At 44.3% G+C, this 20,880-nt stretch overlaps 2 protein-coding genes across 4 annotated transcripts in view; one reads left to right on the top strand and one right to left on the bottom strand.

Annotated features, from left to right (window-relative positions):
• LOC121567325 (lysophospholipase D GDPD1) overlaps positions 1-5,163 on the bottom strand; it is a 23,322-nt gene extending 18,159 nt beyond the window's left edge. The window contains exon 1 of one of the 3 annotated variants that reach the window (XM_041877279.2): positions 5,120-5,163. The gene's annotated coding sequence lies outside the window, so the exon portion shown is untranslated. Of the gene's footprint in view, positions 1-247; positions 858-5,119 lie in introns of those variants that run through there. The other 2 variants (XM_041877275.2, XM_041877277.2) reach the window with 2 other exon arrangements.
• Positions 4,638-20,880, top strand: LOC121567324 (ion channel TACAN-like). Its single transcript, XM_045217371.1, has 12 exons — positions 4,638-4,889; positions 5,123-5,241; positions 5,363-5,482; positions 5,633-5,692; positions 7,838-7,933; positions 13,996-14,085; positions 14,272-14,337; positions 15,225-15,286; positions 15,484-15,576; positions 15,680-15,744; positions 19,728-19,796; positions 20,098-20,880. The coding sequence occupies exons 1-12, from the start codon at positions 4,821-4,823 to the stop codon at positions 20,212-20,214; spliced, it is 1,026 nt and encodes a 341-aa protein (XP_045073306.1). The 5' UTR covers positions 4,638-4,820; the 3' UTR covers positions 20,215-20,880.

Raw genomic sequence — 20,880 nt, 5'->3', positions numbered from 1 at the left:
ATTTTTATTGCTCTAATTACATTGGTAACCAGTTTATAATAGCAATAAGGCACCTCGGGGTTTGTGATATATGGCCAACATACCACGGCTAATGGCTGTGTCCAGGCACTCCGCGTTGCGTCGTGCCAAAGAACAGCCCTTAACCGTGGGAAATTGCCCATATACCACACCTCCTCGGGCCTTATTGCTTAAATAGACACCGGCTGGAATGCGGTTTTAACCAATCAGCATTCAGGATTAGACCCACCCGTTATATAATTGACAACAAACAAACTTTTCTTCTGGATGTCTGGAACTTCACGTCCGGTGATTGTCAATGTTTCTGCATGACCTGTCAGCTGAAAGCTATTGCGTCTGCAATGACAGATAACGGAAATCTTCTTCTTCTTTTTTTCTTTCTTTAAAAAGTTTTATGGCAGACTACACCAATTGGTGTATTGTCGCCACCTACTGTACGTGGTGTTGAAACAAAACAAAAATTATATATTCCATTGCGGGAAGGGGGGACCCGAGATAATACAAAAATAAATCGAACAACCATCCCACTCCTTCAGTCACATTCAAATCACATCATTACACAGGCTTCCTGTGAGGACGGAGTATTCATCGACAGGATTCCTTGTAATGCCTCTGCAGAAAAGTCCCAAAAAACGCTCAGTCGCACTCACAATGATGCATATTTTCTCCGATTTCCTCTCCATTTGCGCTGTGCAGTTGATAACCAAAGTAATAAACGCAACAAAGTCCACCTTCTTAACATGCAACATGTCAGGATCCCTCTGTTGACAAGGAACATCATATTGTGTCTCTACTCCTACTAACATTACTTCTTCAACTTCACTCCTTTTTCCCACTTTCTTCTTCGTCTTCTTCTTCTTTGGGGTTTATCGGCGGTTGGCATCCAATTGTTGCATTACCACCCCCAATTGGACTATGATATACATCCATTATACTTTCTGATACAAACGGGAAAAGGAAAAAATAAACATAAAAAAAATATATATATATAAAAAAATACACCCTTCCAACTAACCATACACTCATTAAAAACCCACTACCCCATTCCACTACTTTGACCCTATCTGCTCCTGCACCATGCCAACGGCCAGGGAGGAGGGGACAACACCACTCAACACACCCTGAAACTCTTCTGAAGTCAAATCCCCTATACCCAAATACTTCTCTGCAGCCACCACAACATCTATTTTCTGTGATTTACGATCCATTACTGCAGTACAATTGATAACTATTGCTATGAACGCTAAGAAGCCAACCTTACTTAAGCATATATCACTCGTTGGCCTATCCCTCTGTGCTGGCACAGATCTACTACTCACAGGGATCCTCTCAGGATCCCTCACCCTTGACCCATCCTCCTCTACTTTCTTCACTGCCTCAGCATATGACACCTTCTGCACTACTCTGACTCTGGTCACTTCAACCTGCCTCTCTCGCACAGGACACTTCCAATCCCCAGCAACATGGGCACCCCTACAGTTGACACATACAACTTTATCCACTGAAACTACACAATCCTCTGTCCCATGCCCTCGTGCACACTTCCCACATCTTGGAATCTCCCTCCTACACACTGCTGCGACATGACCATAAACGTTGCACCTGAAATACCGCAGTGGATTCGGCACAAAAGCTCTAACAGGATGACTGATATATTCTAACATGACTTTGTCGGGTAAAGACTCCGACTCAAAACTCAAAGGACTGACCGTGACTCCTCTGTTTCACCACGCTCACCACCGGATCTGCGCGGCACCAAACGGTGGGTATCACAAACACCAGGAATCTTCAACTTAAATTGCTCCACCTTCACACTTATCACTACCCCAGAAATCATTCCAATCAATGTGTGTCACGATCATTTATGGAAGATACGGACCAAGGCGCAGCGTGATAAGCGTACATTTTATTGAAGTACTGAACTCACGACAAAACAACGAACGAACGAAACGTGAAGTCCTAGGTTACACAAAACAAACCTTAACGGAACAAGATCCCACACCGACTAGTGCAAAACAGGCTGCCTAAGTATTGTCCCCAATCAGAGACAACGAGATACAGCTGCCTCTGATTGGGAACCACCCTGGCCAACATAGATCTAAACGATCTAGAACATCAACATAGAAAATATAACACAAAAACTACACACCCTGGCTCAACATTTCAAAGTCCCCAGAGCCAGGGCGTGACAATGTGCCCTATTCCTAAGTGCAAAGCAAGAAACAGATCTTGACCCAAGTTGTGTGACACGGAGCGCCCGCTCCCTCTGGGCAGAAGAAACACAAACAAATATCATAAGTCCACTACAGGTTACAGGTTACCTTCACTGATTCAACTGCACCCTGAAACCACAAATGTATCTGCCAAAAGGCAAGGATCCACTTTCTCCAAAAATGTCACTCCTACTGGACCAGATTCTTCTTGATCATGTCCATCTATGTCAGGCTTGGGCTCCGAGCTCTTCATCACACCTTCCACCTCACTTAACTCACCCTCATTCACTTCCATTTCACCTCCAGAACTTGGTTTGGTTTAGGGCTCACTCTGTTTGCGCTTGACAGCAAACTTCTTCGACACACCTCCTCCCTCTTTTCCGCCATCTTCAACAGATTGACTCAACCTCCGCCTCCCTAATTCTCTTCAACCTATTCTTCCTCTCTTTTTCCCTCTATTCCTCCTCCGAAATCCAATTAAACAACTCCTTGTGAAAATATTCCACTTTTCTGCATTGAAATGTATTTCTTGCCTCCTCGAGTGACGCCATCTCTACTGCCACTCCATCCATCTGTTGTTCTCCTTTGCACACAGCTGATACTTTGTAGCCCATGTGATAACAGAAAACGGTGCTCATTATCATTATTGCAAAATTGCTGATTGGCCGCATCTAAATATTCTTCTTCTCTGGTATAACGGCTTTCGCAACAATTGGATGTGCATTCCGCCACCTACTGTGCGGGTGGATAATAAAGATCCCAAAAAGGAAATAAAGCGTGGTAAAAAATATTCATACAAACTATTAAAAAGAAAGTTAAACTAAGCTAAATAAACTTGCTTTTCTGTTAAAATTCTAATCAGGTCTTTACACAGGCTTAGAAGGATCCTGTGAGTGCATTACATTTTCTGTCCTTGCAGTGCTTCTGCCGTGAAGTCTTGGAGCCCCAAAAACTTTTCAGCTGCACACTTGTGCAGTACAATTAATAACTGTGGCTATCAATGCTACAAAATCCACCTTCTTCACAATGAGTGCTTCCAGAATACTTGATTGACATAAAACATTTGCAACTGGTTGCGGTGCATCCACCGCCATATCTTCTTCAGCAATGTGGCCTTTTGCTCCTTCAACTCTCTTCACTGCCTCCACATAGGAGATCTTCTGTACAGCCCTGATCCTTGACACCTCAACCTATTTCACCCTAACAGTGCACTCAAGGAAGTCCAGAGTATGATCCCCACCACAGTTGCAACATTTTCCATTCACAGATTCTTCAATAGCATACTTATTCTGTCTGCAAGCATATGACTTGTGGCCATATCTTTTGCAATTCCCACACTGTAGTGGTTTGGACAAAAATGCTCTCACGGCATGCAGATGTGCAGATAGAGTCTCCTCAAACAACAATAGTATCGAAAGGCTTTTCTCCTTCTTTCCATTTACCATACAGGTCAGGCAACGTGCCTTGACCACTCGTGGGATTTTCTGAATAAGGTACTCGTCATCTACAGTATATCTAACAAGACTCCAGGTACACTGTAACTTCTTTGGCAGGCGCCCTGCTCCGAAGATGCAGGTCACTTGCGACGTGGGCAATTTTGCCAGATCCGGTGCACACCTCTTCTGTACTTCATTTATACAATTAACCAAAACAAGGCCTCTTCTAGTGTCCTTGATTGAATCAACCTTTCCCACTGCTCTCTTCACAGTCCTCGATAGTACAAATGGATCTCCCAAATGAACTTCCTTATTGGATTGATCCTTGTCTTCCACTATAACTTTTGTTCGTTTGATTTCACAATTTTCCATTAACTGTCACAAACTTCACTTTCCGCATTTTCAGAACCAAGTAACATTTCTGGTTCCGCCCACATCTTGGCTGCCGCCATGCTCACTGTGACTCACACAAACCACTAGTGACCATCTCAATATTCTAAAGTGCCCTTTTTTATGTCCTTAACCCTTCCTGTACTGACGTAGAGAATTATTCTATCACATACAGTAATTCAAATAAAAGCCACCAAATAAAATAAAACCTAAATGCACCTTCCTTAACTATTTATTACATAATAACCTACTGAAATATGCATGTCCTTACAGCTATGTATTGATAGCTTTTTGCCACATTACAAGGTTCACAAACAAGAATGAGGATACAGTATATCCTCCTGATAATGTGCAGTCAGCACAGCACTAGGACTGTTGTCCAAAACAGGTGTTAGTTGCAGAAGTAATAAAGAGGAATACTAGTTGGATTGAGAGAACGAGATGAAAGATGTGATAAACAGAAAATTGCAAGAGAGAACAATGTCCATGTCAATCAAGCATATTTGTAACAAAGTCAAAGTTCACTACCTGCCATAAACAGCCCATGGACACGTATTACACACTCCCTGAAAACGTTTCACATTACACGGTCAGTAACAGTTTGTTCATATAGACTCGAGCTGATCTCTGGTAGATTTAACAGCAAGACCCTGTTGACATTGCCTGTGATTTTGAGCAGTAGGCCTCTATCAGCCAGAGGACACAAAATTCCAGGAGGACACTAAGATTTCAGCAATTGGGAAACTCACAAAAGTTAGAAAATATGCCTCCAAGTTTGACAGCTGCACTGCAAGAGTGGGAAAGTCTAGAGAAAGAGTATCATCAGATTCAGGTGAGATTTCAGATCCTATTCTAATACAAATAAAATACAATTTTATTTGTCACATGCACTGAATACAACGGGTGTAGACGACCTTGAAAGGCTTACTTACACAGTTATATAGTGTTACAGTAATCACAGTGCTTCATCAAAAAGGAATAATAATTAGAATAGATTTAATAGGCTATACATTATTGTCAGTATCTTATATATTGATATGATGATATTTAAAATGTTGTTACCAGGAGAGTCACCGGCTATACTTGCAGAAACTAGATGAAGTTTCCAAGCTGCAGAGCAATTGCTCTTCCTCTATCGCCCACCAGCGGAGTAGACTGAAGGACATGTCTCAGTTAGTGAAGAAGTCAGTTACTGCACACGTATACACGCGCTCACACACACACACACTTCTCTCTTTCTCTAAACGGTTTCATGCACCCTAACACACTGTTTTTCAAGGCCCTCTATCCATCCTTTATCAACAGATGTAATAAGGAGAGACTGACAGAGGAGGATGTAAAAACATTGGATGAAATCAAGGAGCACATCAAGGCAAGACCCAACACTTTCTTTGAAATGGAGGCTTTCCTTCCAAAGAAAAATGGGTATGAGTGTCACTACATTTAAAACATTATTTCACAGGTCTCGGGAGGGACATTTGAAAGAGTTGTTGGCTGTTTTCCTATTCTGAGGATTTATATATTTCAATGGCTAGTTAAATAAAACAATTCTCATTCATATCTCACAAACTACAGGCTGTATCTCAATCTTGTTCTGGGCAATGTAAGCGTGACTCTTCTAAGCAAACAGTCAAAGTAAGTAGCTTCCACTTTAATGGATTTGTTAACTCTTAGAAATTTTTACATACTGTACTTCTTATCTAGTGAATTGTATATTTATATTAAAAAACATAAACCGATTAGTAGTCCTATGTCCCCATCAGACGGAGCTGATGAATAACAAATCATAAATCATGTTTCATGCTGTTTTCAGTCAAAGGTTGACTTGTAGATTTATGGAGATGGCAACAGAGTGACTTTGCATAATTAGAAACTCCCGAGTGGCGCAGTGGTCTAAGGCACTGCATTGCAGTGCTAGCTGTGCCTCTAGAGATCCAGGCTCTGTCGTAGCCGGCCGTGACCGGGAGACCCATGGGGCGGCACACAATTGGCCCAGCGTCGTCTAGGGTAGGGGAGGGAATGGACGGCAGGGATGTAGCTCAGTTGGTGTGGGTTCAGGGTTGTGGGTTCGATTCCCACGGGGGGTATGAAAAAATAAATAAATAAAATAATGTACAGTGGGGAAAAAAAGTATTTAGTCAGCCACCAATTGTGCAAGTTCTCCCACTTAAAAAGATGAGAGAGGCCTGTAATTTACATCATAGGTACACGTCAACTATGACAGACAAATTGAGATTTTTCTTTCCAGAAAATCACATTGTAGGATTTTTTATGAATTATTTGAAAATAAGTATTTCGTCACCTACAAACAAGCAAGATTTCTGGCTCCCACAGACCTGTAACTTCTTCTTTAAGAGGCTCCTCTGTCCTCCACTCGTTACCTGTATTAATGGCACCTGTTTGAACTTGTTATCAGTATAAAAGACACCTGTCCACAACCTCAAACAGTCACACTCCAAACTCCACTATAGCCAAGACCAAAGAGCTGTCAAAGGACACCAGAAACAAAATTGTAGACCTGCACCAGGCTGGGAAGACTGAATCTGCAATAGGTGAGCAGCTTGGTTTGAATAAATCAACTGTGGGAGCAATTATTAGGAAATGGAAGACATACAAGACCACTGATAATCTCCCTCGATCTGGGGCTCCACGCAAGATCTCACCCCGTGGGGTCAAAATGATCACAAGAACGGTGAGCAAAAATCCCAGAACCACACGGGGGGACCTAGTGAATGACCTGCAGAGAGCTGGGACCAAAGTAACAAAGCCTACCATCAGTAACACACTACGCCACCAGGGACTCAAATCCTGCAGTGCCAGACGTGTCCCCCTGCTTAAGCCAGTACATGTCCAGGCCCGTCTGAAGTTTGCTAGAGTGCATTTGGATGATCCAGAAGAGGATTGGGAGAATGTCATATGGTCAGATGAAACCAAAATAGAACTTTTTGGTAAAAACTAAACTCGTCGTGTTTGGAGGACAAAGAATGCTAAGTTGCATCCAAAGAACACCATACCTACTGTGAAGCATGGGGGTGAAAACATCATGCTTTGGGGCTGTTTTTCTGCAAAGGGACCAGGACAACTGATCCGTGTAAAGGAAAGAATGAATGGGGCCATGTATCGTGAAATTTTGAGTGAAAACCTCCTTCCATCAGCAAGGGCATTGAAGATGAAACGTGGCTGGGTCTTTCAGCATGACAATGATCCCAAACACACCGCCCGGGCAACGAAGGAGTGGCTTCGTAAGAAGCATTTCAAGGTCCTGGAGTGGCCTAGCCAGTCTCCAGATCTCAACCCCATAGAAAATCTTTGGAGGGAGTTGAAAGTCTGTGTTGCCCAGCGACAGCCCCAAAACATCACTGCTCTAGAGGAGATCTGCATGGAGGAATGGGCCAAAATACCAGCAACAGTGTGTGAAAACCTTGTGAAGACTTACAGAAAACGTTTGACCTGTGTCATTGCCAACAAAGGGTATATAACAAAGTATTGAGAAACTTTTGTTGTTGACCAAATACTTATTTTCCACCATAATTTGCAAATAAATTCATTTAAAATCTTACAATGTGATTTTCTGGAGAGAAAAAAATCTAGTTTTGTCTGTCATAGTTGACGTGTACCTATGATGAAAATTACAGGCCTCTCTCATCTTTTTAAGTGGGAGAACTTGCACAATTGGTGGCTGACTAAATACTTTTTTTCTCCACTGTATGCACTCACTAACTGTAAGTCGCTCTGGATAGGAGCGTCTGCTAAATGACTAAAATGTATCTTCCTCCTCAGATTTGCCTACAAAGATGAATATGAGAAATTCAAGCTGTACCTCACAGTTTTACTGCTCCTATTCGCCTTCATGTGTTATTTCTTTGTGAGCTACAGGTAAGCTTGAATAGAAATGAATAAGCCCACAAAATCTTCATAATTGTGACTTGACAGCAAATGAAGAGTTTTATTCTGAAACACAATACAGTGTATATCCATTTTCAGAATTGTTGGTAAATGAGCTTTTATTGTTAAAAGAACTTATGAAAGAGATTGGTGTGTTTTTCACCATCTTGTCATGGCATGGGGTTGTTCAGTGAAAAACAGGTATTTGTTTGAAATCTATCACTTGATGGTCCTCTGTAGCTCAGTTGGTAGAGCACGGCGCTTGTAACGCCAGGGTAGTGGGTTCAATCCCCGGGACCACCCATACACAAAAAAAATGTATGCACGCATGACTGTAAGTCGCTGTCAGAAGAACCGATGTGGATGTGGTGGAGGAGTCAGGCGCAGGACACAGAGGCTTCGTCCAACAGACTTTACTAGTCAAAAGTGCAAAAATACAATACACGGCCTCGAAACAAACAGAGGCGAGTGAATATGTAAACCATGCGTAAACACTAAACAAAACAAACAGAGCGTCAACAAGCAGCTCCGAAATACAGGCAGACAACAACACACAATCTAACCAATACAAAACAGGGAACTTATAGGACACGTAATCAGAACACAAACAGACACAGGTGTACAAGACAGACCAAAGCAATCACACCACGAAACATTCAACGGTGGCAGCTAGTACTCCGGGGACGGCGAACGCCGAAGCCTGCCCGAACCAGGAGGAGGAGCAGTCTCGGCCGAAACCGTGACAGTACCCCCTTGACGCGCGGCCCCAGCCGTGCGCCGACCCCGGCCTCGGGACGGCCAGGAGGACGCGACCCGGGCGCGTGGGATGCCCACGGTGGAACTCAGTCAGGAGGGGTGGATCTAGGATGTCCCTCCTAGGCACCCAGCATCGTTCCTCCGGACCGTACCCTCCCACTCCACGAGATACTGGAGACCACTCATCCGGCGCCTCGAGTCCAAGATGGTCCGGACCCTGTACGCCGGGGCCCCCTCGATGTCCAAAGGGGGCGGAGGGGTCTCTCCTATCTCATCTTCTTGGAGTGGGCCAGCTACCACCGGCCTGAGAAGAGACACATGGACGAGGGGTTAATATTCTTGTACTCAATAGGCAGTTGTAACCTGTAACACACCTCGTTCAATCTTCTCAGGACTTTAAAGGGGCCCACAAACCGCCGACCCAGCTTCCGGCAGGGCAGGCGGAGGGGCAGGTTTCGAGTCGAGAGCCAGACTCGATCTCCCGGTGCGTACACCGGTCCCTCACTGCGGTGGCGATCGGCGCTCGCCTTTTGTTGACGGATGGCCCGCTGCAGATGGACATGGGCAGCGTCCCACGTCTCCTCCGAGCGCCGAATCCACCTCGTCCACCGCAGGGGCCTCGATCTGGCTCTCGTGCCACGGTGCCAGGACCGGCTGATACCCTAAAACACACTGGAAAGGTGTTAAATTGGTGGAGGAGTGGCGGAGAGAGTTCTGGGCCATCTCTGCCCAGGGGATATACCTAGACCACTCCTCCGGCCGGTCCCGGCAATAGGACCTCAGAAACCTACCCACATCCTGGTTGACTCGTTCAACCTGCCCATTGCTCTCTGGGTGGTACCCCGAGGTAAGGCTCACCGAGACCCCCAAGCTGCTCCATGAACGCCCCCCAGACTCTGGAGGTGAACTGGGGACCTCGGTCAGACACAATATCCTCGGGGACCCCATAGTGCCGGAACACGTGGGTAAATAGGGCCTCGGCGGTCTGTAGGGCAGTAGGGAGACCCGGCATTGGGAGGAGATGACAGGCCTTGGAGAACCGATCCACAACGACCAAAATGGTGGTATTCCCTGGGAAGGGGGTAGGTCGGTTACAAAATCCACCGAGAGGTGGGACCATGGTCGTTGTGGGAACGGGCAGGGGATGTAACTTACCCCTGGGCAAATGTCTAGGCACCTTACACTGGGCGCACACCGAGCAGGAGGAGACATAAACCCTCACATCCTTAGCTAACGTTGGCCACCAGTATTTCACGCTAAGGCAGTGCACTGTCCGGCCAATACCTGGATGTCCAGAGGAGGGTGATGTATGAGCCCAATAAATAAGACGATCCACGAACCTCGAGCGGAACGCACGTCCGCCCCACGGGACACTCGGGGGAGTAGGGTCGGTACGCAGTGCCCGCTCGATTTCCGCATCGACATCCCATACCACCGGAGCCACCAGACAAGACTCCGGCAGTATGGAAGTAGGCTCAATGGCCCTCTCCTCTGTGTCATACCGCCGGGACAGGGCGTCTGCCTTACCGTTCTGGGACCCTGGGATGTATGTGATCTTAAAAACAAACCGGGTCAGGAACATGTTCCACCTAGCCTGACGAGGGTTCAATCTCCTAGCTGCCCGGATGTACTCCAGGTTATGGTGATCAGTCAGAATGAGGAAAGGGTGTTGAGCCCCCTCAAGCCAATGCCTCCACACCTTTAGGGCCTGGACTACAGCTAACAGCTCCCTGTCCCCAACGTCATAATTGCGCTCCGCCGAGCTGAGCTTCTTGGAGTAGAACGCACAGGGGCGGAGCTTAGGTGGCGTGCCGGACCGTTGGGACAGGACTGCTCAATACCGGTCTCGGACGCGTCTACCTCTACTTGGAATGGTAAAGAGGGATCCGGATGCGCCAGCACCGGGGCCGAGGTGAACAGGTTCTTTAGTTTGACAAATGCCCTGTCCGCCTCAGCTGACCACTGCAAACGAACCGGACCCCCCTTTAGCAGGGACGTAATGGGAGCTGCAACCTGTCCAAAGCCCCGGATAAACCTCCGGTAGTAATTAGCAAAACCCAAGAACTGCTGCACCTCTTTTACAGTGGTTGGAGTTTGCCAATTACGCACGGCCAACACACGGTCTACCTCTATCTCCACACCAGACGCGGACAACCGGTAACCCAAAAAGGAGACGGACTCATGGAAGAACAGGCATTTCTCTGCCTTGACATACAAGTCATGCTCCAACAGTCTTCTCAACACTCGGCGCACCAGGGCTACATGCTCGGCTCGTGTAGAAGAGTACACTAGGATGTCGTCGATGTACACTACCACACCCTGCCCACGCATGTCCCGGAAAATCTCGTCAACAAAGGATTGGAAGACTGAAGGAGCATTCATTAACCCGTATGGCATGACGAGATACTGTAATGACCCGAGGTGGTGCTAAATGCCGTTTCCATTCATCCCCCCTCCCTAATGCACACCAGATTGTACGCGCTCCTGAGATCCAACTTTGTGAAGAACTGCGCTCCGCGTAATGATTCTGTCATAGTCGCAATCAGTGGAAGAGGGTAACTGTACTTAACCGTGATCTGATTGAGACTACGGTAATCAATACAGGGCGCAAACCCCCGTCCTTCTTCTTCACAAAGAAGAAACTCGAGGAAACCGGGAAGTGGAGGACCGTATGTATCCCTGTGCCAAGGACTCGGCTATGTAAGTCTCCATAGCCGCAGTCTCCTCTTGAGACAGGGGATACACACGGCTCCGCGGAAGTGCCGCTCCTGTTTGGAGATTTATCGCACAGTCCCCCTGTCTATGAGGTGGTAGCCGTGTTGCCCTCGTTTTGCTGAACACAAGTGCTAAGTCCTCATACTCAGGGGGAATGCGCATTGCGGGCACTTGGTTCGCCACGCAATGGTAGGATCATGGGCGCTTAACCAGGGAAGCCCCAGCACCACGGGGTACGCAGGAGAGTCAATCAGATAAAACTGAATGATCTCCTCATGACCCCCCTGCGTCGTCATCTTAAGTGGTGCTGTGACTTCTTTGATCAGCCCGACCCCAACGGCCGGCTGTCTAGGGCGTGGACAGGAAAGGGGGCTTCTACCGGCCGAAGGGGAATTCCTAACCTATCACAAAATGCACGATCAATAAGATTCCCAGCTGCGCCTGAATCTACTAGCGCCTTATGCTGGGAATGAGGTGCCACCTGTGGAAATCTCACAGGAATACTCATGTGACCAACAGAGAGCTCTGGGTAAGTGGGGGCGCCTACTCACCTGAAATGACTCCCCAGTGCGTGACCTGTTGTCCCTCTCCCAGGAGACCCTCCCCAGCACCTGGCCGCGGTGTGTCCTCCACGGCCACAGTTGGTGCAGGGGATGGCCCCCCTCGGGTTCTCTCTCCTCCTCTCTCTAGCGCCAGCACCCCCGAGCTCCATGGGAATCGGCTCGGAGGTGCTGGAGGGTGGAATGGACGACCCCCACTCGGGACGTCCGCGGGTAGCCAGCAGGGTGTCGAGACGGATGGAGATGTCCACCAACTGGTCGAAGGATAGGTTGGTGTCCCTGCAGGCCAGCTCACGACGAACGTCCTCTCGTAGGCTACACCGGTAATGGTCGATGAGGGCCCTCTCATTCCACCCCGCATCCGCCGCTAGAGTCCGGAACTCCAGGGCGAACTCCTGTGCGCTCCTCTTCCCCTGTCGGAGGTGGAACAGACGCTCCCCGCCGCCTTTCCCTCAGGTGGGTGATCGAAGACAGCCCTGAAGCGGCGGGAGAACTCCGCGTAGGTGATGGTAGCGGCGTCTATTCCCCTCCATTCGGCGTTGGCCCACTCCAACGCCTTGCCGGATAGACAAGAGATGAGGGCGGAGACGCTCTCGTATCCCGAGGGCGCTGGGTGTAGGGTAGCCAGGTAAAGTTCCACCTGCAGGAGGAACCCCTGACACCCGGCTGCAGAACCGTCATATGCCCTCGGGAGCGAGAGCCGAATGCCCCTGGGTTCCGGTGCTGTGAGAGGAGGACTGGCCGTTGGTGATGGGATGGTGTAAGAAGACGTGGGCACCTCCCCAGTAACCAACCGGCGCAGAGTGTTGGACACCTCGTCCATGGCGGACCCAAGTTGCCGGATCATGGTGTCCTGATAGCTGATCCGTTCCTCCAGCGACTTGGGTGTCGCAGCTGCTCCTGCTGACTCCATAGTTGGTGTGTTGTTCTGTCAGAAGAACCGATGTGGATGTGGTGGAGGAGTCAGGCGCAGGACACAGAGGCTTCGTCCAACAGACTTTACTAGTCAAAAGTGCAAAAATACAATACACGGCCTCGAAACAAACAGAGGCGAGTGAATACGTAAACCATGCGTAAACACTAAACAAAACAAACAGAGCGTCAACAAGCAGCTCCGAAATACAGGCAGACAACAACACACAATCTAACCAATACAAAACAGGGAACTTATAGGACACGTAATCAGAACACAAACAGACACAGGTGTACAAGACAGACCAAAGCAATCACACCACGAAACATTCAATGGTGGCAGCTAGTACTCCGGGGACGGCGAACGCCGAAGCCTGCCCGAACCAGGAGGAGGAGCAGTCTCGGCCGAAACCGTGACAGTCGCTTTGGATAAAAACGTCTGCTAAATGGCATATTATTATTATTTCAGAGACAAATAATCATGTTTTGTTCCAAAACGCTATATACTGTATCTGCCGCACGCTCTGAGAAATAAGTAGTGATACTAGGTTTTACACAGTCAAATGTGACAAAGAATGTGACATTTTTTATAAAGAATGAATACAAATGATACATTTGTGACATCAATATATATTTTTTTAATGTAAAAAAAAGTCTATACAGTAATATGAGATCTGTATGTAAAATATTTACATTTGACATTTTAGTCATTTAGCAGATGCTCTTCTCCAGAGCAAGCGACTTACAGTTCATCTTAAGATAGCTAGGTGAGACAACCACATATCACAGTCAAATATACAGGATACGAACATTCCATTTTAGCTAAACAATGGCTATATAGCGATTTGCAACAAAACCCATTTTAATACACATCTAAAATCTATTAATTAAAAATCTGAGAACAGTAATATTTTACACATACATAAAGGTACCCATAAGCAATAAAATGTCATTCAACCCTGTCTAGTGTCTGAGTCTCTCTCTGTGTGTGTGTGTGTGTGTGTGTGTGTGTGTGTGTGTGTGTGTGTGTGTGTGTGTGTGTGTGTGTGGCGTGTGCGTGTGTGCGCGTGTGCGTGTGTGCGCATGTTTGTGTGTCTGTACCCTGTCTAGATTTGTTGACGCGATCTTCAACTTCTTGCTGGTGTGGTACTACTGCACCCTCACCATACGGGAGAGCATCCTCATCAGCAACGGGTCCAGGTAGGCCCATCAGTCTTCAGACCTAATCCCTGGCTGAGATACATCCTTACACAGCTCGACCGTAAATTACTTTGGCAAAATAATAACTATTACAGTATGTTACAGTATGATGCTCTTCATATTCATATTTCGCCATGTCTATGTCTTTTCTGATTATTTTCTCGTTGTATTTGGTTGTTGTTTCAGGATCAAAGGCTGGTGGGTTTTCCACCATTATGTCTCAGCCTTTCTGTCTGGAGTCATGCTGACATGGTGAGCAAACTCAGGAAGCCCTTGTTGCCAATAGTTGATCACACACCAACCACACTGTAGGTTTTTTCATTGTCAGTTCCAGTTTCAAGCAAGGGTATGATAGATGGCAAACAGTTGAATCCAGTTTGCATCCAGTTTCTATTCCTTGTCAATTTCATTGTGGATCAAATTGTCCCCTTTGGTGTTAGCAAACCAGCACATTGAGTTCTGTAGCAACGCGTGAAAGTTACGTTGTATTAATAATAATAATAAAACATTTTATTTTAAGTTAATTTAATGCAGTGGGGTAAATCAGGGTCACACAGTGTTTCTTGGTAGTCTTAAACAAATCTACTTTGAAACAAAAGTATACACCTCACATACATGGTTATGGGCTTTAAAAAAAGAGGACATCTGTACCATGTCAGATATAGAGTTGAAATGTATTCAATTTTGAGTTTGCATCCCAATATTACACTTTATATATATCACAGAAGACTGAAATATAACAAAACCATTTGAAATAGAAACACCAGATGTTCTGTGTATATTTTAAATTTGTATAATGTTTATTAATTATGAAATTATGAAACATATTAATAACATTCCAACCAGGAGGCCACTAGAGGACGATTTTGTCATTTGACTGCAGGAAAGGGCTATGCGCTTTTCACGACAGCAGGATAAAAAGCAATTAAATCACATATTAAATAAGTAAGTATATAAAAGTGCACTAAACATAAGGACAGACTAACCATGGAAAACACTACAAATGATGAGTGCTTTGTAGGTGAGCATGAGCAATATGAAGATGATCCTGTATTGAACTGGGAGCCAGTGAAGTTCAACAGTATACAGTATACAATACCGTACACTGTATTCAACAGTCATTATCTGATATCTCTTAGGCCTGATGGATACCTGTACCAGAGTTTCAGGAACCAATTCCTCGCCTTTTCTTTGTATCAAAGTAAGCTTTCAAAACAAGTCTTTAAAAAACAGTAATACATTAGCGTTACAAAAATTACATAAAGTAATTGTTGAGTTTTTAAAAAATGTCAACCGCCTCTTTGTGTGTGTGTGTGTGTGTGTGTGTGTGTGTGTGTGTGTGTGTGTGTGTGTGTGTGTGTGTCTGTGTATGCTTGTGTATGTTCGGTGGCAACACAGGCATGGTTCACTGTATGCAGTACTACTATCAGAGCGGCTGTCTGTACAGACTAAGAACCCTGGGAGAAAGACACAACATGGACCTGACTGTGGGTGAGACACAATGTAATAATGACAATGACGCTCCATGTTATAGATACATAGTTATATAGAGATACATTTGTTTACGTCTACGCTGTGTCCATCTATCTTTTAGAAGGATTTCAGTCCTGGATGTGGCGAGGGCTGACATTTCTTCTGCCCTTCCTGTTTTTTGGACATGTGAGTATGGGATCTGGCTGTGGGATTCTTCCCAGCTCAGCATTAGTTGAGCTGGAGTTCGTTTGCTTTGTCACGTATATAATGCTGAGTCACATTGAGCCTACTTTGTTGTTGCATAGGGATTGCATAGTAAATCACACATACAGTGCCTACAAAAAGTATTCACACCCCTTGACCACATTTTGTTGTTTTACAAAGTGGGATTAAAATGGATTTAATTGTCATTATTTGTAAATCTATGAAATAACACATATGGAATGTGTAGTAACCAAAAAAGTGTTAAACAAATGAAAATATATTTTATATTTGAGATTCTTCAAATAGCCACCCTTTGCCTTGATGACAGCTTTGCACACTCTTGGCATTCTCTCAACCAGCTTCATGAGGTAGTCACCTGGAATGCATTTGAATTAATAGGTGTGCATTCTTAAAAGTTAATTTGTGGAATTTATTTCCTTCTTAATGCGTTTGAGCCAATCAGGTGTGTTTTTTTTTTTTTTTTTCACCTTTATTTAACCAGGTAAACCAGTTGAGAACAAGTTCTCATTTACAACTGTGACCTGGTGTTGTGACAAGGTGGGGGGGGTATACAGAAGATAGCACTATTTGGTAAAAGACCAAGTCCATATTATGGCAAGAACAGCTAAAAAATGGAAAGCGAAACGACAGTCCATCATTACTTTAAGACATGAAGGTCAGTCAATACGGAACATTTCAAGAACTTTGAAAGTTTCTTCAAGTGCAGTCGCAAAAACCATTAAGCGCTATGATGAAACTGGCTCACATGAGGACTGCCACAGGAATGGAATACCCAGAGTTACCTCTGCTGCAGAGGATAAGTTAATTAGAGTTACCAGCCTCAGAAATTGCAGCACAAATAAATGCTTCACAGAGTTCAAGTAACAGACACATCTCAACATCAACTGTTCAGAGGAGACTGTGTGAATCAGGCCTTCATGGTCGAATTGCTGCAAAGAAGCCACTACTAAAGGACACCAATAAGAAGAAGAGACCTGCTTGGCCCAAGAAACACGAGCAATGGACATTAGACCGGTGGAAATGTGTCCTTTGGTCTGGAGTCCAAATTTGAGATTTTTGGTTCCAACCGCCGTGTCTTTGTGAGACGCGGTGTTGGTGAACGGATGATCTCCGCATGTGTAGTTCCCACCGTAAAGCATGGAGGAGGAGGTGTTATGGTGTGGGGGTGCTTTACTGGTGACACTGTCTGTGATTTATTTAGAATTCAAGGCACACTTAACCAGCATGGCTACCACAGCATTCTGCAGCGATACGCCATCCCATCTGGTTTGGGCTTAGTGGGACTATCATTTGTTTCTCAACAGGACAATGACCCAACACACCTCCAGGCTGTGTAAGGCTATTTTACCAAGAAGGAGAGTGATGGAGTGCTGCATCAGATGACCTGGCCTCCACAACCCCCCGACCTCAACCCAATTGAGATGGTTTGGGATGAGTCGGACGGCAGAGTGAAGGAAAAGCAGCCAACAAGTGCTCAGCATATGTGGGAACTCCTTCAAGACTGTCGGAAAAGCATTCCAGGTGAAGCTGGTTGAGAGAATGCCAAGAGTGTGCAAAGCTGTCATCAAGGCAAAGAGTGGCTTTTTGAAGAATCTCAAATATAAAATATATTTTGATTTGTTTAACACTTTTTTGGTTACTACATGATTCCATATGTGTTATTTAATGGTTTTGATGTCTTCACTATTATTCTACAATGTAGAAAATAGTAAAAAAATAAAGAAAACCCCTTGAATGAGTAGGTGTGTCCAAACTTTTGACTGTTACTGTATATTTTGATTAGAATAATCAAATCAAATGTTATTGGTCACGTACACATATTTTGCAGATGTTTTCGCTGGTGCAGCGAAATTCTTGTGTTTCTAGCTCCAACAGTGCAGTAATACCTAACAATACAATAAACACAAATCGCAAAATAAAAAGAAAGGAATTAAGAAATATCAGGATGAGCAATGTTAGAGTCCGGAATATAAATATATGTATATGATGGTGTGTATAGACATTATGGACAGTATATGAATAGAAAGGGTGTGAACAGCAGTAGTTATATAGGATGAGCCTTGACTAGAATACAGTATATACATATGAAGAGGGTAAAACAGTATGTAAACATTATTCAAGTGAAAAGTGTTCAATTACTATTTACATAGGGCAGCAAGTATTCACCCCCCTGAGACAATACATGTTAGAAACACCTTTGGCAGCAATTACAGCTGTGAGTCTTTTTGGGTAAGTCTCTAAGAGCTTTGCACATCTGGATTGTACAATATTTGCCCATTATTATTTAAAATATTCTTCAAGCTCTGTCAAGTTGGTTGTTGATCATTGCTAGAAAGAAATGTTTAAGTCTTGCTATATATTTTCAAGCTGATTTTAAGTTACAACTGTAACTAGGCTACTCAGGAACATTCAATGTCGTCTTGGTAATCAACTCCAGTGTAAATTTGGCCCAGTGTCTGTTGGAAAGAAGATCTGAAGCAGGTTTTCTTCTAAGATTTTGCCTGTGCTTAGCGGTGTTCTGTTTATTTAAAAAAAAATTAAGCTCCATAGTCATTGCCAATGACAAGCATACCCATAACATGATGCAGCCACCACCATGCTTGAAAATATGAAGAGTGGTACTCAGTGATGTGTTGTGTTGGATTTGCCCCAAACATAACACTTTGTATTCAGGACATAAAGTTAATTTCTTTGTCTCATTTTTTTCATTATTACTTAAGTGCCTTGTTGCAAACAGGATGCATGTTTTGGAATATTTTTATTATGTACAGGCTTCCTTCCTTTCACTCTGTCATTTAGGTTAGTATTGTGGAGTAACTACAATGTTGTTGATCCATCCTCAGTTTTCTCATATCACAACCATTAAACTCTGTAACTGCTTTAAAATCACGATTGGTCTCATGGTGAAATCCTTGAGCGGTTTCCTTCCTCTCCGGCAACTGAGTTAGGAAGGATGCCTGTATCTTTGTAGTGACTGGGTGTATTGATACACCATCCACAGCCTAATTAATAACTTCACCATGCTCAAACTGATATTTTTTTACACTACCAATCTACCAATCGGTGTCCTTCTTTGCGAGGCATTGAAAAACCTCCCTGGTCTTTGTGGTTGAATCTGTGCTTGAAATTCACTCCTCAATTGAGGGACCTTACAGATAATTGTATGTGTGGGGTACAGAGATGGGGTAGTAATTCAAAAATCATGTAAACCACTAATATTGAACACAGAATAAGTCCATGCAGCTTATTATGTGAATTAAAAAGCACAGTTTTACTCCTGAACTTATTTAGGCTTGCCATAAGAAAGGGGTTGAATACTTATTGACTCAAGACATTTCAGCTTTTCATTTTTTTATGATTTCGAACATTTTCTACAAACAAAATTCCACTTTGACATTATGGGGTATTGTATATAGGCCAGTGACACAAAATCTCAATTTTAAATTCAGGCTGTAACACAACAAAATGTGGAAAAAGTATAGGGGTGTGAATACTTTCTGAAGGCACTGTAAATCTTCAGTCATATTGTAGAATTATGCTTTGTCATGTTTCAGCGGCTCCTGAACCAGACCTGGGTTTTAAACTTGAAAGAATAATTTCAAATACTTTATCTGTGCCAGTTTGAACTTGCCTGGCTTAATAAACCAATAGAAAAGTCCCAAAACTGATAACCCTGCCCATCTGGAACTCCAGGCAGACTCAAGCACGTGCTAAAAGTATTTTTCAAGTATTTTTCAAGTATTTGAACCCTTGTCTGCCCTGAACATTTTATTGACCTAGCATTTGGTATTGTGTGTGTGTGTGTGTGTGTGTGTGTGTGTGTGTGTGTGTGTGTGTGTGTGTGTGTGTGTGTGTGTGTGTGTGTGCGTGCATGCGTGTGTATTACTTAATGTGTGTGTTTAAGATGTGTGTGTAAAGTAGGTAAGTGATGTTTTGTGTTGCAGTTTTGGCAACTCTACAATGGACTCTCTCTGTTCAAGATGGCTCGGCTCCCAGACTGTAAAGAGTGGCAGGTCAGTGTGCCCTCAGACAGCTTTCCTGATAGACATATTCTTTGCTCCGACACCCCCTAAAGTTATTCAGTTGATAATGATAAAGAGGGCCTCATGTCTTAGCAATGGTAATGTGTAAACATGGCATTTGGTTTGTCCATAACATTTTGATTAATTTTTTTAACGTATAATGCCCTTTTCATTATAGTCTCCCATCCATAAATGCAGACAAAAAGCCATCCAATTTTCTATTATATAATAATAAAAAAGCTGTCTTCCCCATCTTACGCTAGTATTTACAATTTCTGCTGTGTCATTCTAGGTCTCAATGTGTGGAATCTCATTCCTCATTCTGTTTATGGGCAACTTCCTCACTACTGTTGCAGTAGTCCGCACCAAGCTCAAGAGCAAGGACCAGGCAAAGCCCAAGGGTCAGTGAGATGGAGAGATGAAGAGGATACACAGAAACTGCATCCGCTGGTTCTTCCCATAGGAGCTTCTCCAGAACAATTCTATAATCATGGCTCATTTACCAGTGATAGAGGATCATGGGCAGTATTCAATGATCCCCTACTTTGGTTGCTTCGGGGTTGCTACTGTATAGATTTCTGAATTGGTTAAATATGAAGACGTTTCTGCTCAATACAATAATGGCACAGCATTTCAGCATGTTTATGGTGTGACTTAGACATTTCAGAATAATTTCGACGAAATTAAAAGGATAGAATAATAATCATAGTGTGATTGGGATTGTGCAAAAACACGGCCTCTTATTGCGAAAATAATATATTATATACCCTGGACCTATCTCATACCTCATCTTCAGCACTGTCTGTTTCATGTATTGTGTGTGTGTGTGTGTGTGTGTGTGTGTGTGTGTGTGTGTGTGTGTGTGTGTGTGTGTGTGTGTGTGTGTGTGGTGTTACCACATGGCATGACAGATTCTTATTGATTCCATGGATATCATCCCATAAGTAAGGTACAGGTCTGTGCTGCACTGCTATCTGTCCTTGGTACTAACAACAATCAAAATACACACTAATCTTTCAGTATGCGAGGATACCTTCAATATGACTGAATGTAACTTGTTTCAGGGATGTGCAGA

Source organism: Coregonus clupeaformis, chromosome 6, assembly GCF_020615455.1.
Source record: "Coregonus clupeaformis isolate EN_2021a chromosome 6, ASM2061545v1, whole genome shotgun sequence".
Taxonomy (NCBI): Eukaryota; Metazoa; Chordata; class Actinopteri; order Salmoniformes; family Salmonidae; genus Coregonus; species Coregonus clupeaformis.
The sequence above is the reverse complement of the archived record's forward strand: the minus strand, read 5'-3'. Positions and strand labels throughout refer to the sequence as shown.

Bases quoted from the DNA above. Each gene is read 5' to 3' on its own strand.
- LOC121567324 (XM_045217371.1), top strand. From the start codon at position 4,821: ATGCCTCCAAGTTTGACAGCTGCACTGCAAGAGTGGGAAAGTCTAGAG. The intron at 7,934-13,995 runs GTAAGCTTGAAT...TACCCTGTCTAG, and splicing joins TATTTCTTTGTGAGCTACAG to ATTTGTTGACGCGATCTTCA. The intron at 15,745-19,727 runs GTGAGTATGGGA...TTTGTGTTGCAG, and splicing joins CCTTCCTGTTTTTTGGACAT to TTTTGGCAACTCTACAATGG.